This window comes from Sinohyriopsis cumingii, unplaced genomic scaffold (genome assembly GCF_028554795.1).
Source record: "Sinohyriopsis cumingii isolate HCF-2022 unplaced genomic scaffold, ASM2855479v2 utg000198l, whole genome shotgun sequence".
In the NCBI taxonomy this organism is placed as follows: domain Eukaryota; kingdom Metazoa; phylum Mollusca; class Bivalvia; order Unionida; family Unionidae; genus Sinohyriopsis; species Sinohyriopsis cumingii.
This window is the reverse complement of record NW_028315875.1, coordinates 1,159,128-1,175,775: the sequence shown is the minus strand read 5'-3', so window position 1 is coordinate 1,175,775 and position 16,648 is coordinate 1,159,128. Positions and strand designations below refer to the sequence as shown.

Sequence of the window (16,648 nt, the reverse complement as noted above, 5' to 3'; positions counted from 1 at the left end):
CATTTTCAAGAATGAGACTGATGAGATTGAGAGTATACTGTACACAGATCTGCACAGCAGTTGAATTCATTTTTACCATTTCATAATAGCTGAGATATGGGTAGGGAGATTTTTGCACAGGATGATGCTAAAAGTGTTTTAAAATAAGGCACATCTGTGGAACAGGGGTGCAGTTATAATCCATTTGAAATGTTCACTTCAAATACAGAAATCTTCTTACCATGTCAGTTTGTCTTCATTTTACTTTTTTTTTAAAAGTTCAATCAAGCTAGCTTGAACAGATTCTTCCAGATTATACTGGAGTGCTGATAGTAAATAACAATGCCAGATAGAGGTCTCAAATGCTAGATTGGGATCTGGAATATGATAGCACTCTTTTATTGTAACACATATTTCATTCCAAGTAAAGGCAAGGATAATATTAATATTTAACATGAAAATTGTACAGTAAAAATTGACAAATAGGAATATAATCAGCAAACAGGCAGACAGTAAGATCAAAGATTATGTTCATCATTTCACATGACTCTAACTAAAGCAAAAATTCAAGTAAGTATATACTTTTGAAATGCAGTAAATCCTTTCAGTATAAGAGTACATGAAAGATAATTATTTTATTAATGGTTGGTATTTTTTATAAATAATTCTTTTGAATAATTTTGGTGTGTGAAGTTTTTAAATCTGGTGAATTTGACTCCATTGTGATTGTTAAAATGCTAAAATGTCCATTCACAGAAAATAGGGAGATTTAGGTTTTAATCATTCTCCAGTTACTCCAAAACTAAAAGGGAGGTCTAGTTTTCAATCTGCCTCCAGTAATTCCCAAATCAAAAGGGAGGTCTAGTTTTCAAACTGCCTCCAGTAATTCCCAAACTAAAAGGGAGCCTTGATTTTAATATGCCTAGAGTAATTCCCAAAATAAATGAAAGGTCTGAGTTTTTATCTGCCTCCAGTAATTTCCATTAAGATGGAGATATAGGTTTTAATCTTTCTACAGTTATTCCTAAATTGAAATGGAGATCTAGGTTTTTATGTGCCTCCAGTAATTTCCACAGTAAATCCTTTTTATTAACATTGGTGGTAGGTTACTGATTGATATTATTCAGGGTTGAATCATTCCACTATAAGATTACAATATGACTTTGTCCCAGGTAAACTTGCTTTTTTATGACTATAGCATTACCTGGGTAACAGATGACTATATCATTGTCTGGATAACAGATGACTATAGCATTGTCTTGTTAACAGATTACTATAGCATTACCTGGGTAACAGATTATCTTAGTTGTTGTTGTTCTTGTAGGGTTTAACGCCATTTTTCAACACACAATAGGTTATACATGGCAACCAGTATTAATGGTGGAGGAAGAACCCGGGAAAACCCCGGAAAGAACCACCGACCCACGAAAAGCTACTGGCAAGCTTTCTCACATACCCACATTAGCCGAATCCGAGACTCGAACCCATGCAGACAGAGGTGACCATGATTTAGATTTCAGATTCATAGAGTGGCATTCTCTTTCTTATGTTGAAGGATGCTCACACTGACCTTGTAAGTGATATCTTGGGAACTATTAAAACAAGCCAGTCCCAATTTGATATTGACATGTTAGAGATTTGGTAAAGTCTGAGGACTGATTAGGTTGTGGTTACAGTGACCTGGTTTTCAAGAATACAGGGGGATGCATTGTGTTTAGTGAAGGTAGCAGCTTGTAAACAAGTAGAGGACAATTTCTTTTACGCAAGATATCTCTTGTATGTTTTGGCTAAACTGAACCATGTTGATATGCAGATGTCTTATAAGAGTCTCAAGAACCCAGTTACCTTTTTTGACCTTCAATAAATTTCAAGGTTACATGATGATAATGCTGTTTATAGTGGGGTTGATTTCATTTGATATAGTTTAGTGAACTTGAACTTTAGATGCCTTTGAAATGTCTGAAGACTCAGTTCTTTTATGGTGACCATGACTTCATTTTCAAGGTTATACAATTACTTTTGATTTGGATTCTTGTCATTCTTAGCATCCTTGCATATTTGACCATCATCTTGCAAAATTTGATTGAGCATTTTTAAACCTTCATATAAATATGAAATGAGCTCCTCTGTATCCTGTATAGAAAGGTTTCACTGTAACTAATATGAATTCCCATGACACTGTTATCAACATCAAAAGATAAGATCACTTGTTATTACAACTGATTTCCAAGATAATTTGCACATATGTGAACATTCGTTCCTTTAGACTGTTAACCTTGAAAATCAATTTCAGGTCACCAGAACCAAATTTGTCCCTTCTAATGTTACTCTTTGACTAAATAAATGCACTCCTGTGAATATTTAGTTTCATTAACCTTGCAAAATTTTCCCATCCTTCAGGCAAGTACCAGCATTACAAATAACATTAGTTGTCACGGTTAGGAGGGGGAAAAACATATTTTTGCTTGCCAAAACATGCCTAATCTAGTTTGTTACTAAAGCCACATTCAGTGTACAATTTTTACAAAATATAGTTTAATTTTCATGATGCTGTTGCTGGCTTTTTACCTGACAAATGAAAATCCCTAATTTTGGAAGGAATTTAAAATATTTAAATTTCAGATTTTAAAATATACCCATTAATTTTAATATATGAAGGAAATATAAAACTGCCAATACTTTTAGTGATTAAAGTTTACAAGGATCAAAATTTTACAGGTAGTTTTGTTACCCAATTATCCATTTTATTTTTGTAATACAAGAAAATTATAACAAACAAGTTATATTATTATATATTAAAACTGATAAATATAGCAATTGCTATGTCCATCTGTCTGTTCCTAAACATTTTTGTTTCTGGAACATAACTCCCAAACTGTTGTAGGTATTTCATCCAGGTTTGGGACACATGATAAAGCTGCATAGATGTGCCATTTGGTACATTTTCATATTCTGTTTATTTATTTTATAACCATGGAAACAACATTTATCAAATAGAGGAGCTGGATTACAGAGTACTAGCTTAAGCATTATACAAATCAAGGAACTGAATTATAGGGTACTAGCTTTAATATACAAATCAAGGAACTGTATTATAGGGTACTAGCTTTAGTAGTATACAAATCAAGGAACTGGATTATAGGGTACTAGCTTTAATATACAATTCAAGGAACTGTATTATAGGGTACTAGCTTTAGTATACACATCAAGGAACTGGAATATAGGGTACTAGCTTTAGTATACAAATCAAGGAACTGTATTATAGGGTACTAGCATTAGTAGTATACAAATCAAGGAACTGGATTATAGGGTACTAGCTTTAGTAGTATACAAATCAAGGAACTGGATTATAGGGTACTAGCTTTAATATACAAATCAAGGAATTGTATTATAGGGTACTAGCATTAGTAGTATACAAATCAAGGAACTGGAATATAGGGTACTAGCTTTAGTAGTATACAAATCAAGGAACTGGAATATAGAGTACTAGCTTTAGTAGTATACAAATCAAGGAACTGGATTATAGGGTACTAGCTTTAGTATACAAATCAAGGAACTGGAATATAGGGTACTAGCTTAAGTAGTATACAAATCAAGGAACTGGATTATAGGGTACTAGCTTAAGTAGTATACAAATCAAGGAACTGGATTATAGGGTACTATCTTTAGTAGTATACAAATCAAGGAACTGGATTATAGGGTACTAGCTTTAGTAGTATACAAATCAAGGAACTGGAATATAGGGTACTAGCATTAGTATACAAATCAAGGAACTGGATTATAGGGTACTAGCTTTAGTAGTATACAAATCAAGGAACTGGAATATAGGGTACTAGCATTAGTATACAAATCAAGGAACTGGATTATATGGTACTAGCTTAAGTAGTATACAAATCAAGGAACTGGATTATAGAGTACTAGCTTTAGTAGTATACAAATCAAGGAACTGGAATATAGGGTACTAGCTTTAGTAGTATACAAATCAAGGAACTGGATTTTAGGGTACTAGCTTTAGTAGTATACAAATCAAGGAACTGGATTTTAGGGTACTAGTTTTAGTAGTATACAAATCAAGGAACTGGATTATAGGGTACTAGCTTTAGTAGTATACAAATCAAGGAACTGGATTATAGGGTACTAGCATTAGTATACAAATCAAGGAACTGGATTATAGAGTACTAGCTTTAGTAGTATACAAATCAAGGAACTGGATTTTAGGGTACTAGTTTTAGTAGTATACAAATCAAGGAACTGGATTATAGGGTACTAGCTTTAGTAGTATACAAATCAAGGAACTGGAATATAGGGTACTAGCTTAAGTAGTATACAAATCAAGGAACTGGATTATAGGGTACTAGCTTAAGTAGTATACAAATCAAGGAACTGGATTATAGGGTACTATCTTTAGTAGTATGCAAATCAAGGAACTGGAATATGGGGTACTAGCTTTAATATACAACTGGAATATAAGGTACTTGCTTTAGTAGTATACAAATCAAGGAAGGGGCCTCGAGTGGCCGAGTGGTCTAAAGCGCTGTCCGTCGTGGATCACTGCCATCTCACCTCTGTCTGCGTGGGTTTGAGTCTTGGGCTCAGCAAATGTGGATATGTGAGAAAGCTTGCCGGGTCGGTGGTTCATTCCGGGGTTTTCCCGGTTCTTCCTCCACCATTGATACTGGCCGCCATGTATAGCCTATCTTGTGCTGAAAATGGCGTTAAACCCTATAACAACAACAACAACAAATCAAGGAACTGGATTATAGGGTACTAGCTTAAGTAGTATACAAATCAAGGAACTGTATTATAGGGCACTATCTTTAGCAGTATACAAATCATGGAACTGGATTATAGGGTACTAGCTTTAGTAGTATACAAATCAAGGAACTGGATTATAGGGTACTAGCTTTAGTATACAAATCAAGGAACTGGAATATAGGGTACTAGCTTAAGTAGTATACAAATCAAAGAACTGGAATATAGGGTACTAGCATTAGTATACAAATCAAGGAACTGGATTATATGGTACTAGCTTAAGTAGTATACAAATCAAGGAACTGGATTATAGAGTACTAGCTTTAGTAGTATACAAATCAAGGAACTGGAATATAGGGTACTAGCTTTAGTAGTATACAAATCAAGGAACTGGATTTTAGGGTACTAGCTTTAGTAGTATACAAATCAAGGAACTGGATTATAGAGTACTAGCTTTAGTAGTATACAAATCAAGGAACTGGATTTTAGGGTACTAGTTTTAGTAGTATACAAATCAAGGAACTGGATTATAGGGTACTAGCTTTAGTAGTATACAAATCAAGGAACTGGAATATAGGGTACTAGCTTAAGTAGTATACAAATCAAGGAACTGGATTATAGGGTACTAGCTTAAGTAGTATACAAATCAAGGAACTGGATTATAGGGTACTATCTTTAGTAGTATACAAATCAAGGAACTGGAATATGGGGTACTAGCTTTAATATACAACTGGAATATAAGGTACTTGCTTTAGTAGTATACAAGTCAAGGAAGGGGCCTCGAGTGGCCGAGTGGTCTAAAGCGCTGTCCGTCGTGGATCACTGCCATCTCACCTCTGTCTGCGTGGGTTTGAGTCTCGGGCTCAGCAAATGTGGATATGTGAGAAAGCTTGCCGGGTTGGTGGTTCATTCCGGGGTTTTCCCGGTTCTTCCTCCACCATTGATACTGGCCGCCATGTATAGCCTATCTTGTGCTCAAAATGGCGTTAAACCCTATAACAACAACAACAACAAATCAAGGAACTGGATTATAGGGTACTAGCTTAAGTAGTATACAAATCAAGGAACTGTATTATAGGGCACTATCTTTAGCAGTATACAAATCATGGAACTGGATTATAGGGTACTAGCTTTAGTAGTATACAAATCATGGAACTGTATTATAGGGTAATAGCTTAAGTAGTATACAAATCAAGGAACTGTATTATAGGGTACTATCTTTAGTAGTATACAAATCAAGGAACTGGATAATAAGGTACTTGCTTTAATAGTATGCAAATCATGGAACTGTATTATAGGGTACTAGCTTAAGTAGTATACAAATCAAGGAACTGGATTATAGGGTACTATCTTTAGTAGTATACAAATCAAGGAACTGGATAATAGGGTACTAGCTTTAGTAGTATACAAATCAAGGAACTATTATAGGGTGCTAGCTTAAGTATTATACAAATGAAGGAACTGGATTATAGGGTACTAGCTTATGTAGTATACAAATCAAGGAACTGGATTATAGGGTACTAGTTTTAGTAGTATACAAATCAAGGAACTGGATTATAGGGTTCTAGCTTAAATAGTATACAAATCAAGGAACTGAAATATAGGGTACTAGCTTAAGTAGTATACAAATCAAAGAACTGGAATATAGGGTACTAGCATTAGTATACAAATCAAGGAACTGGATTATAGGGCACTATCTTTAGTAGTATACAAATCAAGGAACTGGAATATGGGGTACTAGCTTTAGTAGTATACAAATCAAGGAACTGGATTATAGGGTACTAGCTTTAGTAGTATTCAAATGAAGGAAATATTATAGGGTACCAGCTTAGGCATTATACAAATGAAGGAACTAGAATATAGGGCACTAGCTTTAGTATACCAATCAAGGAACTGGAATATAGGGTACTAGCTTTAGTATACCAATCAAGGAACTGGAATATAGGGCACTAGCTTTAGTATACCAATCAAGGAACTAGAATATAGGGCACTAGCTTTAGTATACCAATCAAGGAACTGGAATATAGGGCACTAGCTTTAGTATACCAATCAAGGAACTGGAATATAGGGCACTAGCTTTAGTATACCAATCAAGGAACTGGAATATAGGGCACTAGCTTTAGTATACCAATCAAGGAACTAGAATATAGGGCACTAGCTTTAGTAGTATACAGATCAATTACCTGGCTATAGGGTTCTAGCTTAAATAGTTTACAAATCAAAGAAGTGGAATATAGGATACTAGCTTTAGTTTACAAATCAAGGAAATATTACAGGGTACCAGCTTTATTAGTATACTAATCAATTAACTGTATTTAATTTATTGGGTACTAGCTTAAGGAGTATACAAATCAAGGAAGTGGATTATGGGATACTAAATTAAGTAGTATACAAATAGAGAGTGCTGAACCATGGGTTACTTTTAGTTGAAGTCTTTATGTAAGTGGGGACCAGATGGTTATGTCATATCCAGATGACTTGTGTTTATACTCATCAAGATTTTAACAGATACCATTAGCCTTACCAAAGATCACAAATGTATATATTTACTATCCCTAATTTGCTCATAGTTTTTGTAATTATTATTTTAATGCAAGTTCATTAATTGACCTGGACTTCACTGAAAAGTGTGGACAGTGTCATTGTCCCAGTGTATTAGTCTGTCAGTCTGTCCCTCCTTTCATGACAACAATTATCATGGCCATCCGCAAGAAACAGCTTGGAGGATTTTAAAGAAAGTTTGTCAACTCAGTATTATAATTATGGTTAGTGCTAAAATTCAGATAACCTATGCTAGAGTCTCTCAAATTCTAGATTGGACCCTTTCAGAATTCAAAGTGAGTTGCTTACGGGCTTTAAAAAAAAACCATCACAATGTTAATCTAATTAGTCTTGTCAAAACCTTATCAACAATATGTGACATATCTATAATGAACTTCTAAAAAGACTCTGGTATTTGATCAATATTCAGGCCCAGCTGGGGATAAATGTCTGAACAGTTGTCAAAAATAGGGAGATTTTTGGAATTGAGTTCATCACTGTTTCTTCCGTACTCCATGTTGGATTTTATTAAAGCTTTGTTGGCAAAATATGATGCTGGTTTTCCTGCTAGGCCATTTTCAAGGTAAATTTATTTTCCTATGGTTATATTGACATCAGTAGACCTACAGTGATCTTTTCTTTGTTTTACTGGAAAATATGATTGGTCCTAATCTGATCTGCAATATGGGTACCATGGTGGCCTTCTTGAATCTTTTGATGTTGCTATTTCTCCTAAACTGATGGCTATAGTGAAATAGGTAGAGTTTTTGCTAAAGACACTCTATAATATACCTTTAAGCCCCTGATGAAACTAGTGCCTGTCATACATCCAGTATTTTCATCATGTTTCTTGTTATTGCTACTGCAGCTAATTGGATGGTTGTATTGACATAAGGTTTTCACTTAAAGACTTTTTATTATACGTTGTTGATCGTAAATGAAAATGGTGTCAACCATTTAAAACTATGTTTATTGCTAATACGGAGATGGTAATACTGTTATCACAACATGGGGTTTTCCTGAAAAGATTTTGAACAATGTCTGGTTAGCGCTCAATGAAAATGGTGCCAGTCTGACATCTGTAATGGTCATCATGGCAGTCACCTTGAAGATCTTGTTATTGCTACTTTAGTTCAAAAGGTCATATTGACATGGGGTTTACATCAGAAGACTTCATATAATGTCTAATTGGTCTTAAACAAAAATGGTGCTGCTCATACATTCATTATGGCCACTATGTCAGCCATCTTGAAAATCTTGTGGCTTTCACTGAATGGCTTCTGATTGTCACTGTTGTGTCCTAAATGAAAATGGTACCAATCTGACATCCATTATGTCCACCTCAACAGTTAAATCTTGTTATTACGGAAGAATATCAGAGATCGTTTCAACACTGAGCAGTCAAAAAGAAGAAAATGTTTTGTCTTGAATTCCTAGAAATTCCTTTGCCCAGTAGAATGTCAGTCCCTTCAAGGGACTTCTATTACATTCATAAGCTGAAAGTCAGCACTCTGACATTGCAGGGTCAGATGTTTTGACTTATGTTTTCATCTGTAATAGCAAATGAGCATGATAACTTGAACAAGTAAAGTATGAATTTTTATCGAACCCAGATTGTGGACAATTAAGTTCAGTAATTTCTATTGAAGCTATCCAGCACGAGGCCAAAGGTTATGACTTTTTGTACCACCTTTACCAGTACCTTGTGAACATAATACAGAAAATATTTTGGTTACTAAATTTGGTATGTTGGTGCTAGCATTTCTCAAGAATCTCAGAGATTGTATTGATTCTCAGCAGTTACAAAAAAAGAAAGGAATTCAAGTTTTGACTAATCATGGATTGCTATTAAGGTACTAAATGTGTTTTTCCAAATGGGCATTGACTTATCATGGATTGCTATTAAGGTACTAAATGTATTTTTCCAAATGGGCATTGACTTATCATGGACTACTATTGAGGTACTAAATGTGTTTTTCCAAATGGGCATTGACTAATCATGGATTGCTATTAAGATACTTAATGTGTTTTTCCAAATGGGCATTGACATATCATGGACTACTATTGAGGTACTAAATGTGTTTTTCCAAATGGGCATTGACTTATCATGGACTACTATTGAGGTACTAAATGTGTTTTTCCAAATGGGCATTGACTAATCATGGATTGCTATTAAGATACTTAATGTGTTTTTCCAAATGGGCATTGACATATCATGGACTACTATTGAGGTACTAAATGTGTTTTTCCAAATGGGCATTGACTTATCATGGACTACTATTGAGGTACTAAATGTGTTTTTCCAAATGGGCATTGACTTATCATGGACTACTATTGAGGTACTAAATGTGTTTTTTCAAATGGGCATTGACTTATCATGGACTACTATTGAGGTACTAAATGTGTTTTTCCAAATGGGCATTGGCTTATCATGGACTACTATTGAGGTACTAAATGTGTTTTTCCAAATGGGCATTGACTTGTCATGGACTACTATTGAGGTACTAAATGTGTTTTTCCAAATGGGCATTGACTTGTCATGGACTACTATTGAGGTACTAAATGTGTTTTTCCAAATGGGCAAATTTTAATGAATTTGGCAAAAGGTTTAGGATGGGTCATATTGACACAAAATGTCTTTCAATGACATTTAGTTCCATAATAGGAGTATGTCTAAGTAAGGAGATAATGAATTAATTATGCAGGTCCTGATAATTTTATTATAAATTTGTTTTATCTTGTACCAAAAAGTGACACAGCCTTATTTGTAACCTACCTGAGTAATTTATAGTCTCACCTAATGTATCATATACAGTCAATTATGTTGGATCATTGTTTGACACTGTGTTGTACATGTACCTATTGTTTGAAACTGTGTTGTACTTGTATATGTTGATTGATACTGTCATACATGTACATATTGTTTGACACTTTGTTGTAAATTTGCATACTGTTTGATACTGTGTTTCTATATGTATGGATTGTTTGACAGTGTGTTGTAAATTTATATTCTGTTTGACACTGTGTTGTAATGTACATATTGTTTGACACTTGTAAATTTACATACTGTTTGATACTGTGTTGTACAGGTACATATTATTGACACTGCGTTGTACATGTACATATTGTTTAACACTGTGTTGTACATGTACATATTGTTTGACACTGTTGTACATGTACATATTGTTTGACACTGTTGTACATATTTGTACATATTGTTTGACACTGTGTTGTAAATTTACATACTGTTCGATACTGTGTTGTACATTTACATATTGTTTGACCCTGTTGTACATGTACATATTGTTGGACACTGTTGTACAGGTACACAATGTTTGACATGTTGTACATGTACACATTGTTTGACACCGTGTTGTAAAGGTACACATTGTTTGACATTTTGTTGTACAATTACACATTGTTGGGCATTATCTTCTATATGTACATATTGTTTCTTGCAGGCTCCACAAAATCAACAGGATACATATGAGGAAGTTCCTTGTCATGGTCAGCCAGCTGCTCCTAAACACCCTCCACCCTCCTCAAAAGTTGGAGTACCTCTTCCTGCCCCACCTGCCTCTAGTAATAAAAATGCTGGAGTAAGAATCCTGCTCAATTTTTATAATTTGTGTCTTTCAAGACATTCAACAAACAAGATGTACATATTAACGACATTCATTTTAAGAAGGAATAGACCTCATTTATATTCACTGTATATTTATATAAATGACCTCAATTAAAACATACTTGCCTACTCACATGCTTGCATAGACAACAGTCTCACACTCTACACATGCAGTTTTTTCACCCTTCACTATAACATATTGTTTAACTCACCTCTACTACCACTGGCATTGTACACACTGAATGTCCACCATTTCTTTATAGGTCATGGGCAGCAGTTTGAAGTGGTTTTAATAGTTCCTACTCTCAGGGGAGGGGACTAAGGGGGTGAAAGTTACATTCATGACAATTATTTGTTGATAGACAGTAATGATAATATTCATTAATTGTATCTACACATAGCAAAAGAAATTAATTGTACTTACTCATTATAAAGGATCATTAATTGTACTTATCATGTTGCAAAAGATGATTAACTCTATTTGACAACCAGCAAAAGATTATTAATTATACTTAACACATAGCAAAGGCTCATCAGTTGTACCTACACATAGCAAAGGTTCATTAATTGTACCTACACATACCAAAGGTTCATTAATTGTACCTACACATAGCAAAGGATCATTAATTGTATTTAACACCTAACAAAAGATCATTAACTATATTTGACAAATAGCAAAGGTTCATCAATTGTACCTACACATAACAAAGGTTCATTAATTGTACTTACACATAGCAAAGAATCATTAATTGTACCTACACTTAGTAAAGGTTCATTAATTGTACCTACACATAGCAAAGGATCATTAATTGTACTTAACACATAGCAAAGGTTCATTAAGTGTACCTACACATAGCAAAGGTCCATTAATTGTACCTACACATAGGAAAGGTTCATTAATTGTACTTAACACATAGCAAAGATTCATTGATTGTACTTAACACATAGCAAAGGTTCATTAATTGTACTTAACACATAGCAAAGATTCATTAATTGTACTTAACACACAGCAGAGGTTCATTAATTGTACATAGGGGTGCTCTACAGATATTATGAACTTACTGAGTGACAAGTGTAAGGTGAAGTTATGTACATTTACAACATGCGCAATGGAGGGAATGTTGGTATACCACTATGTTACTTGCATTACAAATACATGAAAGAAACATTTTTACTATATATTTCTTTCACTTAATACAACAGTTTAAAGTTAAGTTGACTTCACTCCTGAATTCTAAGGCTTCTTATTTTCCCATAATTAATATCATAACACACACAATACTGCCTCAGGGCATATTATGTAAGAAAGAGTGTGTGTGAGTTGGAATTTTAACGTAGCTTTAACAATTTTTCAGTCATATTTCTACGATATCTACAGTGTGGCAGTTTATAGTCATGTCAAGCACTGGGGCATCATGCCGCAGACATGTAGCATGATGTCCCACCCAGTCATATTATCCTGACACCAGGCCGACCAGTCCTAACACTAACCTCTTAATGCTGAGCGCCAAGCGAGGCAGCTGTTAGTACCATTTCTATAAGTCTTTGATTTGACTAGGCCGGGAATCGAACCCACAACATCCCGCATCTGAGGCAGATGCTCTAACCACTAGGCCACCAGAGCAGTATGTAAACAAGAGCAAAATAGGCATAATTAGGTTTTTTCATGCATAACATCAATATTAATGTACAATTTTAATCAGAACATCATACATAAAAATATGAAAATAAGAAAAATAATTGCAAACATTTTCATACTTGTTTTAAGGTGGTGCTCTACAGTTTCATATTTAGCATAATGTTAGAATTTGAAAGAAAAAGAATTTCCCCATTTTTCCTCACTGGGTATCTTGGCTTGGTGTATGACTGATATGTTAAAATGGGTTATAGTGTATACAGCTTGACACCTTACTTCTGATGTGCACCTTTGAGTCTACCTATGCTGGGCCATTTTCACTTCCTGGAGTTCATAGGCAAATTGTTAAAAAAGAGAGCTGATAACTTTTCTTTACATTTTATATATTGGTAATTCATTTATTGCACATTCAGAAGCTAGCATTGTCTAGGCTGGCAAAATTCCTTTTCCCTATTTTAATCACTGCTAAAAATAGTGTACTTTAGACTAATTCAGGCTGAATGTTAAGCAAATTGGAGCAGTCATTTTAATTAGCTGTGTACTTAGGTCACGTACAGTTTCAACAAATACAATATCCAAAGAAATTTCAGCCACAGTACATGAAAGTAGCATAGAGATATACTAACATTCTCTTCATTGTGCATGTCACAAATGCAAACAACTTCACCTTACATGCGTCACTCTCAAAGAAGTTCATAATATCTTTAGAGTGGCCCCTTAATTGTACTTGCACATAGCAAGTGTTCATTAATTTTACACATATCAAAGGTTCATTAATTGCACTTATGCATAGCAAAGGATAATTAAATGTAATTACACATTGCAAACATTCAGTAAGTGTACTTACACATATCAAAGGTTCATTAATTGTACTTATACTTAGCAAAGGATCATTGATTGCACTTGCACATAGCAAAGGATCATTAATTGTAATTACATATTGCAAAGGATCATTAATTGTACTTACACATAGCAAAGGATCATTAATTGTACTTACACTTAGCAAAGGATCATTGATTGCACTTGCACATAGCAATTGCTCATTAGTTGTACTTACACTTAGCAAAGGATCATTGATTGCACTTGCACATAGCAAAGGCTCATTAGTTGTACTTATACTTAGCAAAGGATCATTAATTGTGCTTACACTTAGCAAAGGATCATTGATTGCACTTGCACATAGCAAAGGATCATTAGTTGTACTTACACATAGCAAAGGATCATTAATTGTACTTACACTTAGCAAAGGATCATTAATTGTGCTTACACTTAGCAAAGGATCATTAATTGTACTTACGCCTAGCAAAGGATGATTAATTGTGCTTACGCTTAGCAAAGGATCATTAATTGTACTTACACTTAGCAAAGGTTCATTAATTGTACTTACACATAGCAAAGGCTCATTAGTTATACCTACAAATATTACAGGTTCAGAATATACTTTAGCTTACTAATAACTGTATTAATATTCTGTTGTTTATCAGTATAGAGCCATGTATTACAAGAGAATTTATTTTCTTCTCTTTTAGAGGAATTGTTAATAATATTACAGGCTGTTGAGATTGTATGAGTATCCAGTCAAAACCAGACATTTGTATAATGGTTTGTATATATTCATTGAAATTGTGAGATAAACAGTGACTCATGCAAGAAGCTGTTTTTAACCACTTATTAATAAATGGCTGTCTTCTTGGGGTATTTTGTAAGATCACATTTAGTTTACATGACCAAAACCCCTTGAATTGGCCATTATTGAATCAGTATCCAAAGATCCAGTCAAAGTCAAGGTTATACAGGTATTATTACATGAACAGTCACTTTCACTGGGCTTTTGAAAGAACAGACAGATGCCTTAGAGTTTCATCATACAACTATATTTATGTTCTTGTGGTCGATTAGTATTCATTGAAGTTGATCCTCAATTAATACTTGTCATACAAATGAGTTTTTCTTCTAACATTCATCTTTAGATTTTTTATTTATGGTTTATTGTCATTCATGGTACATTTTAATGTAAACAGAGATGGTGGATTGAAATTTTAGAAGTCGCTGCAGCACTATCTGATGCCACTCTTTACTATGACTCGCCATCTATGACAAACTTCGACTTGATATGGGACAATGTCACAAGTAAAGGAAGAATTATTAAAACAGGAAATAATTTCAACTTAAGAGGGAGAAAATCTCATTTGCTTCATTGGGATACTACTGAACACTAAGAGGAAGCTGCTACACAGAGCAGACACTAGTGTGCATAGTTGGGATACTACTGAACACTAGCAGGAAGCTGCTACACAGAGCAGACACTAGTGTGCATAGTTGGGATACTACTGAACACTAACAGGAAGCTGCTACACAGAGCAGACACTAGTGTGCATAGTTGGGATACTACTGAACACTAACAGGAAGCTGCTACACAGAGCAGACACTAGTGTGCAACTGGGAAGTGCAGAACTTGGAGACCAATCATTACAGATATATGCAGTATTATATCCGAACTCTTTCCTTGCAAAGAGAGAGCACTGGGCTGATAGCCTGACATTGTAGCACACGGCAGATGTCACAATATACAGATACCATCACAATGGACCGCTTCGGTGGCCTAGAAGTTAGAACATTCACCTCAGAAGCGGGAGGTCATGGGTTTGAACCCCAGCCGAGTCATACCAAAGACTTACAAAAATGGTACTAACAGCTGCCTTGCTAGGTGCTCAGCATTAAGAGGTTAGTGTTAGGACTGGTCTGCCAGGTGTCAGGATCATGTGATTGGGTGGGACATCACGCTTCGTGTCTGCAGTATAATGCCCCAGTGCTAGACATCACTATTAACTGCCACACTGCAGACATCTTAGCGATATGACTGAAAAAGTGTTAAAGCCATGTTAAAAATCCTAATCACACATACACACACCATATCACAATAGTGTGCAACTGAACTGCGCTACCAAAATCAAGTTGTTAACACAGCTTTTTTTAAAATTGGATTTCACTGTATAATAATGGATGTAAGGTAGGATCCAGGCAACATCCTCCTGTATCAATGCACAAAAACAAAATACTAAAGGTTAGATATCCCCTAGGGTCGAAACAGCTCATTCTGCACAGAATTTCAACTTCTGAGGCTCCAGTTTTACTTCTGTCCAATTGAAGTCTCATCTGTGTTCTGGAAAAATCAGTGGAAAAACCAATGAGAGTCCTTGTGAATTTTGCTACTGTGGATATCATTAACAAAAAACCTCTGCTAACCATGGAATTGAACAAGAAAAGACCTCTGTTTACAGTGGAAACCAACAAGAAAAGACCTCTGCTTACAGTGGAAATTAATAACAAAAAAAACTCTGCTTACAATGGAAACCAACAAGTAAAAAACATCTGCTTACAGTGGAAATTAATAACAAAAATGCTCTGCTTACAATGGAAACCAACAAGAAAAGACCTCTGCTTACAGTGGAAACCAACAAAATACCTCTGTTTACAGTGAAAATTAATAACAAAAAAACTCTGCTTGCCATGGAAGCCAACAAGAAAAGAACTCTGCTTACAGTGGAAACCAACCAAAGACCTCTGATTACTGTGGAAATTAACAAGAAAGACCTCAGACTACAGTGGAAATTAACAAGAATTAAAACCTCTGCTTGTAGTGGAAATCAACAAGAAAAAAACTCTGCTTACAATGGAAACCAACAAGAAAAGACCTCTGCTTACAGTGGAAATTAATAACAAAAAACCTCTGCTTAAAGTGGAAACCAACAAGAAAAGACCTCTGCTTACATTGGAAACCAACAAGAAAAGACCTTTTCTAACAGTGGAAATTAATAACAAAAAACCTCTGCTTACAGTGGAAACCAACAAGAAAAGTCATCTGCTTACAGTGGAAGCCAACAAAAGACCTTTGATGACACTGGAAACTAACAAGAAAAGACCCCTGCTTACAATGGAAACTGACAAGAAAAGACCTTTTCTAACAGTGGAAATTAATAACATAAAATCTCTGCTTACAGTGGAAACCAATAAGAAAAGACATCTACTTACAGTGGAAGCCAACAAGAAAAGACCTTTGCTGACACTGGAAACTAACAAGAAAAGACCTCTGCTTACAGTGGAAATTAATAACA

The 16,648-nt window shown here is 34.8% G+C and overlaps 1 protein-coding gene across 12 annotated transcripts in view; it reads left to right on the top strand.

Moving 5' to 3' along the window:
* Window positions 1-16,648, top strand: part of LOC149774564 (uncharacterized) — a 156,053-nt gene that overhangs the window by 72,678 nt on the left and 66,727 nt on the right. For all 12 annotated transcript variants that reach the window (XM_089945086.1, XM_089945085.1, XM_089945084.1 and 9 more), the window contains one exon: window positions 10,734-10,871. In XM_089945086.1, coding sequence (XP_089801212.1) covers window positions 10,734-10,871 — 138 coding nt within the window. The remainder of the gene's footprint in view (window positions 1-10,733; window positions 10,872-16,648) is intronic.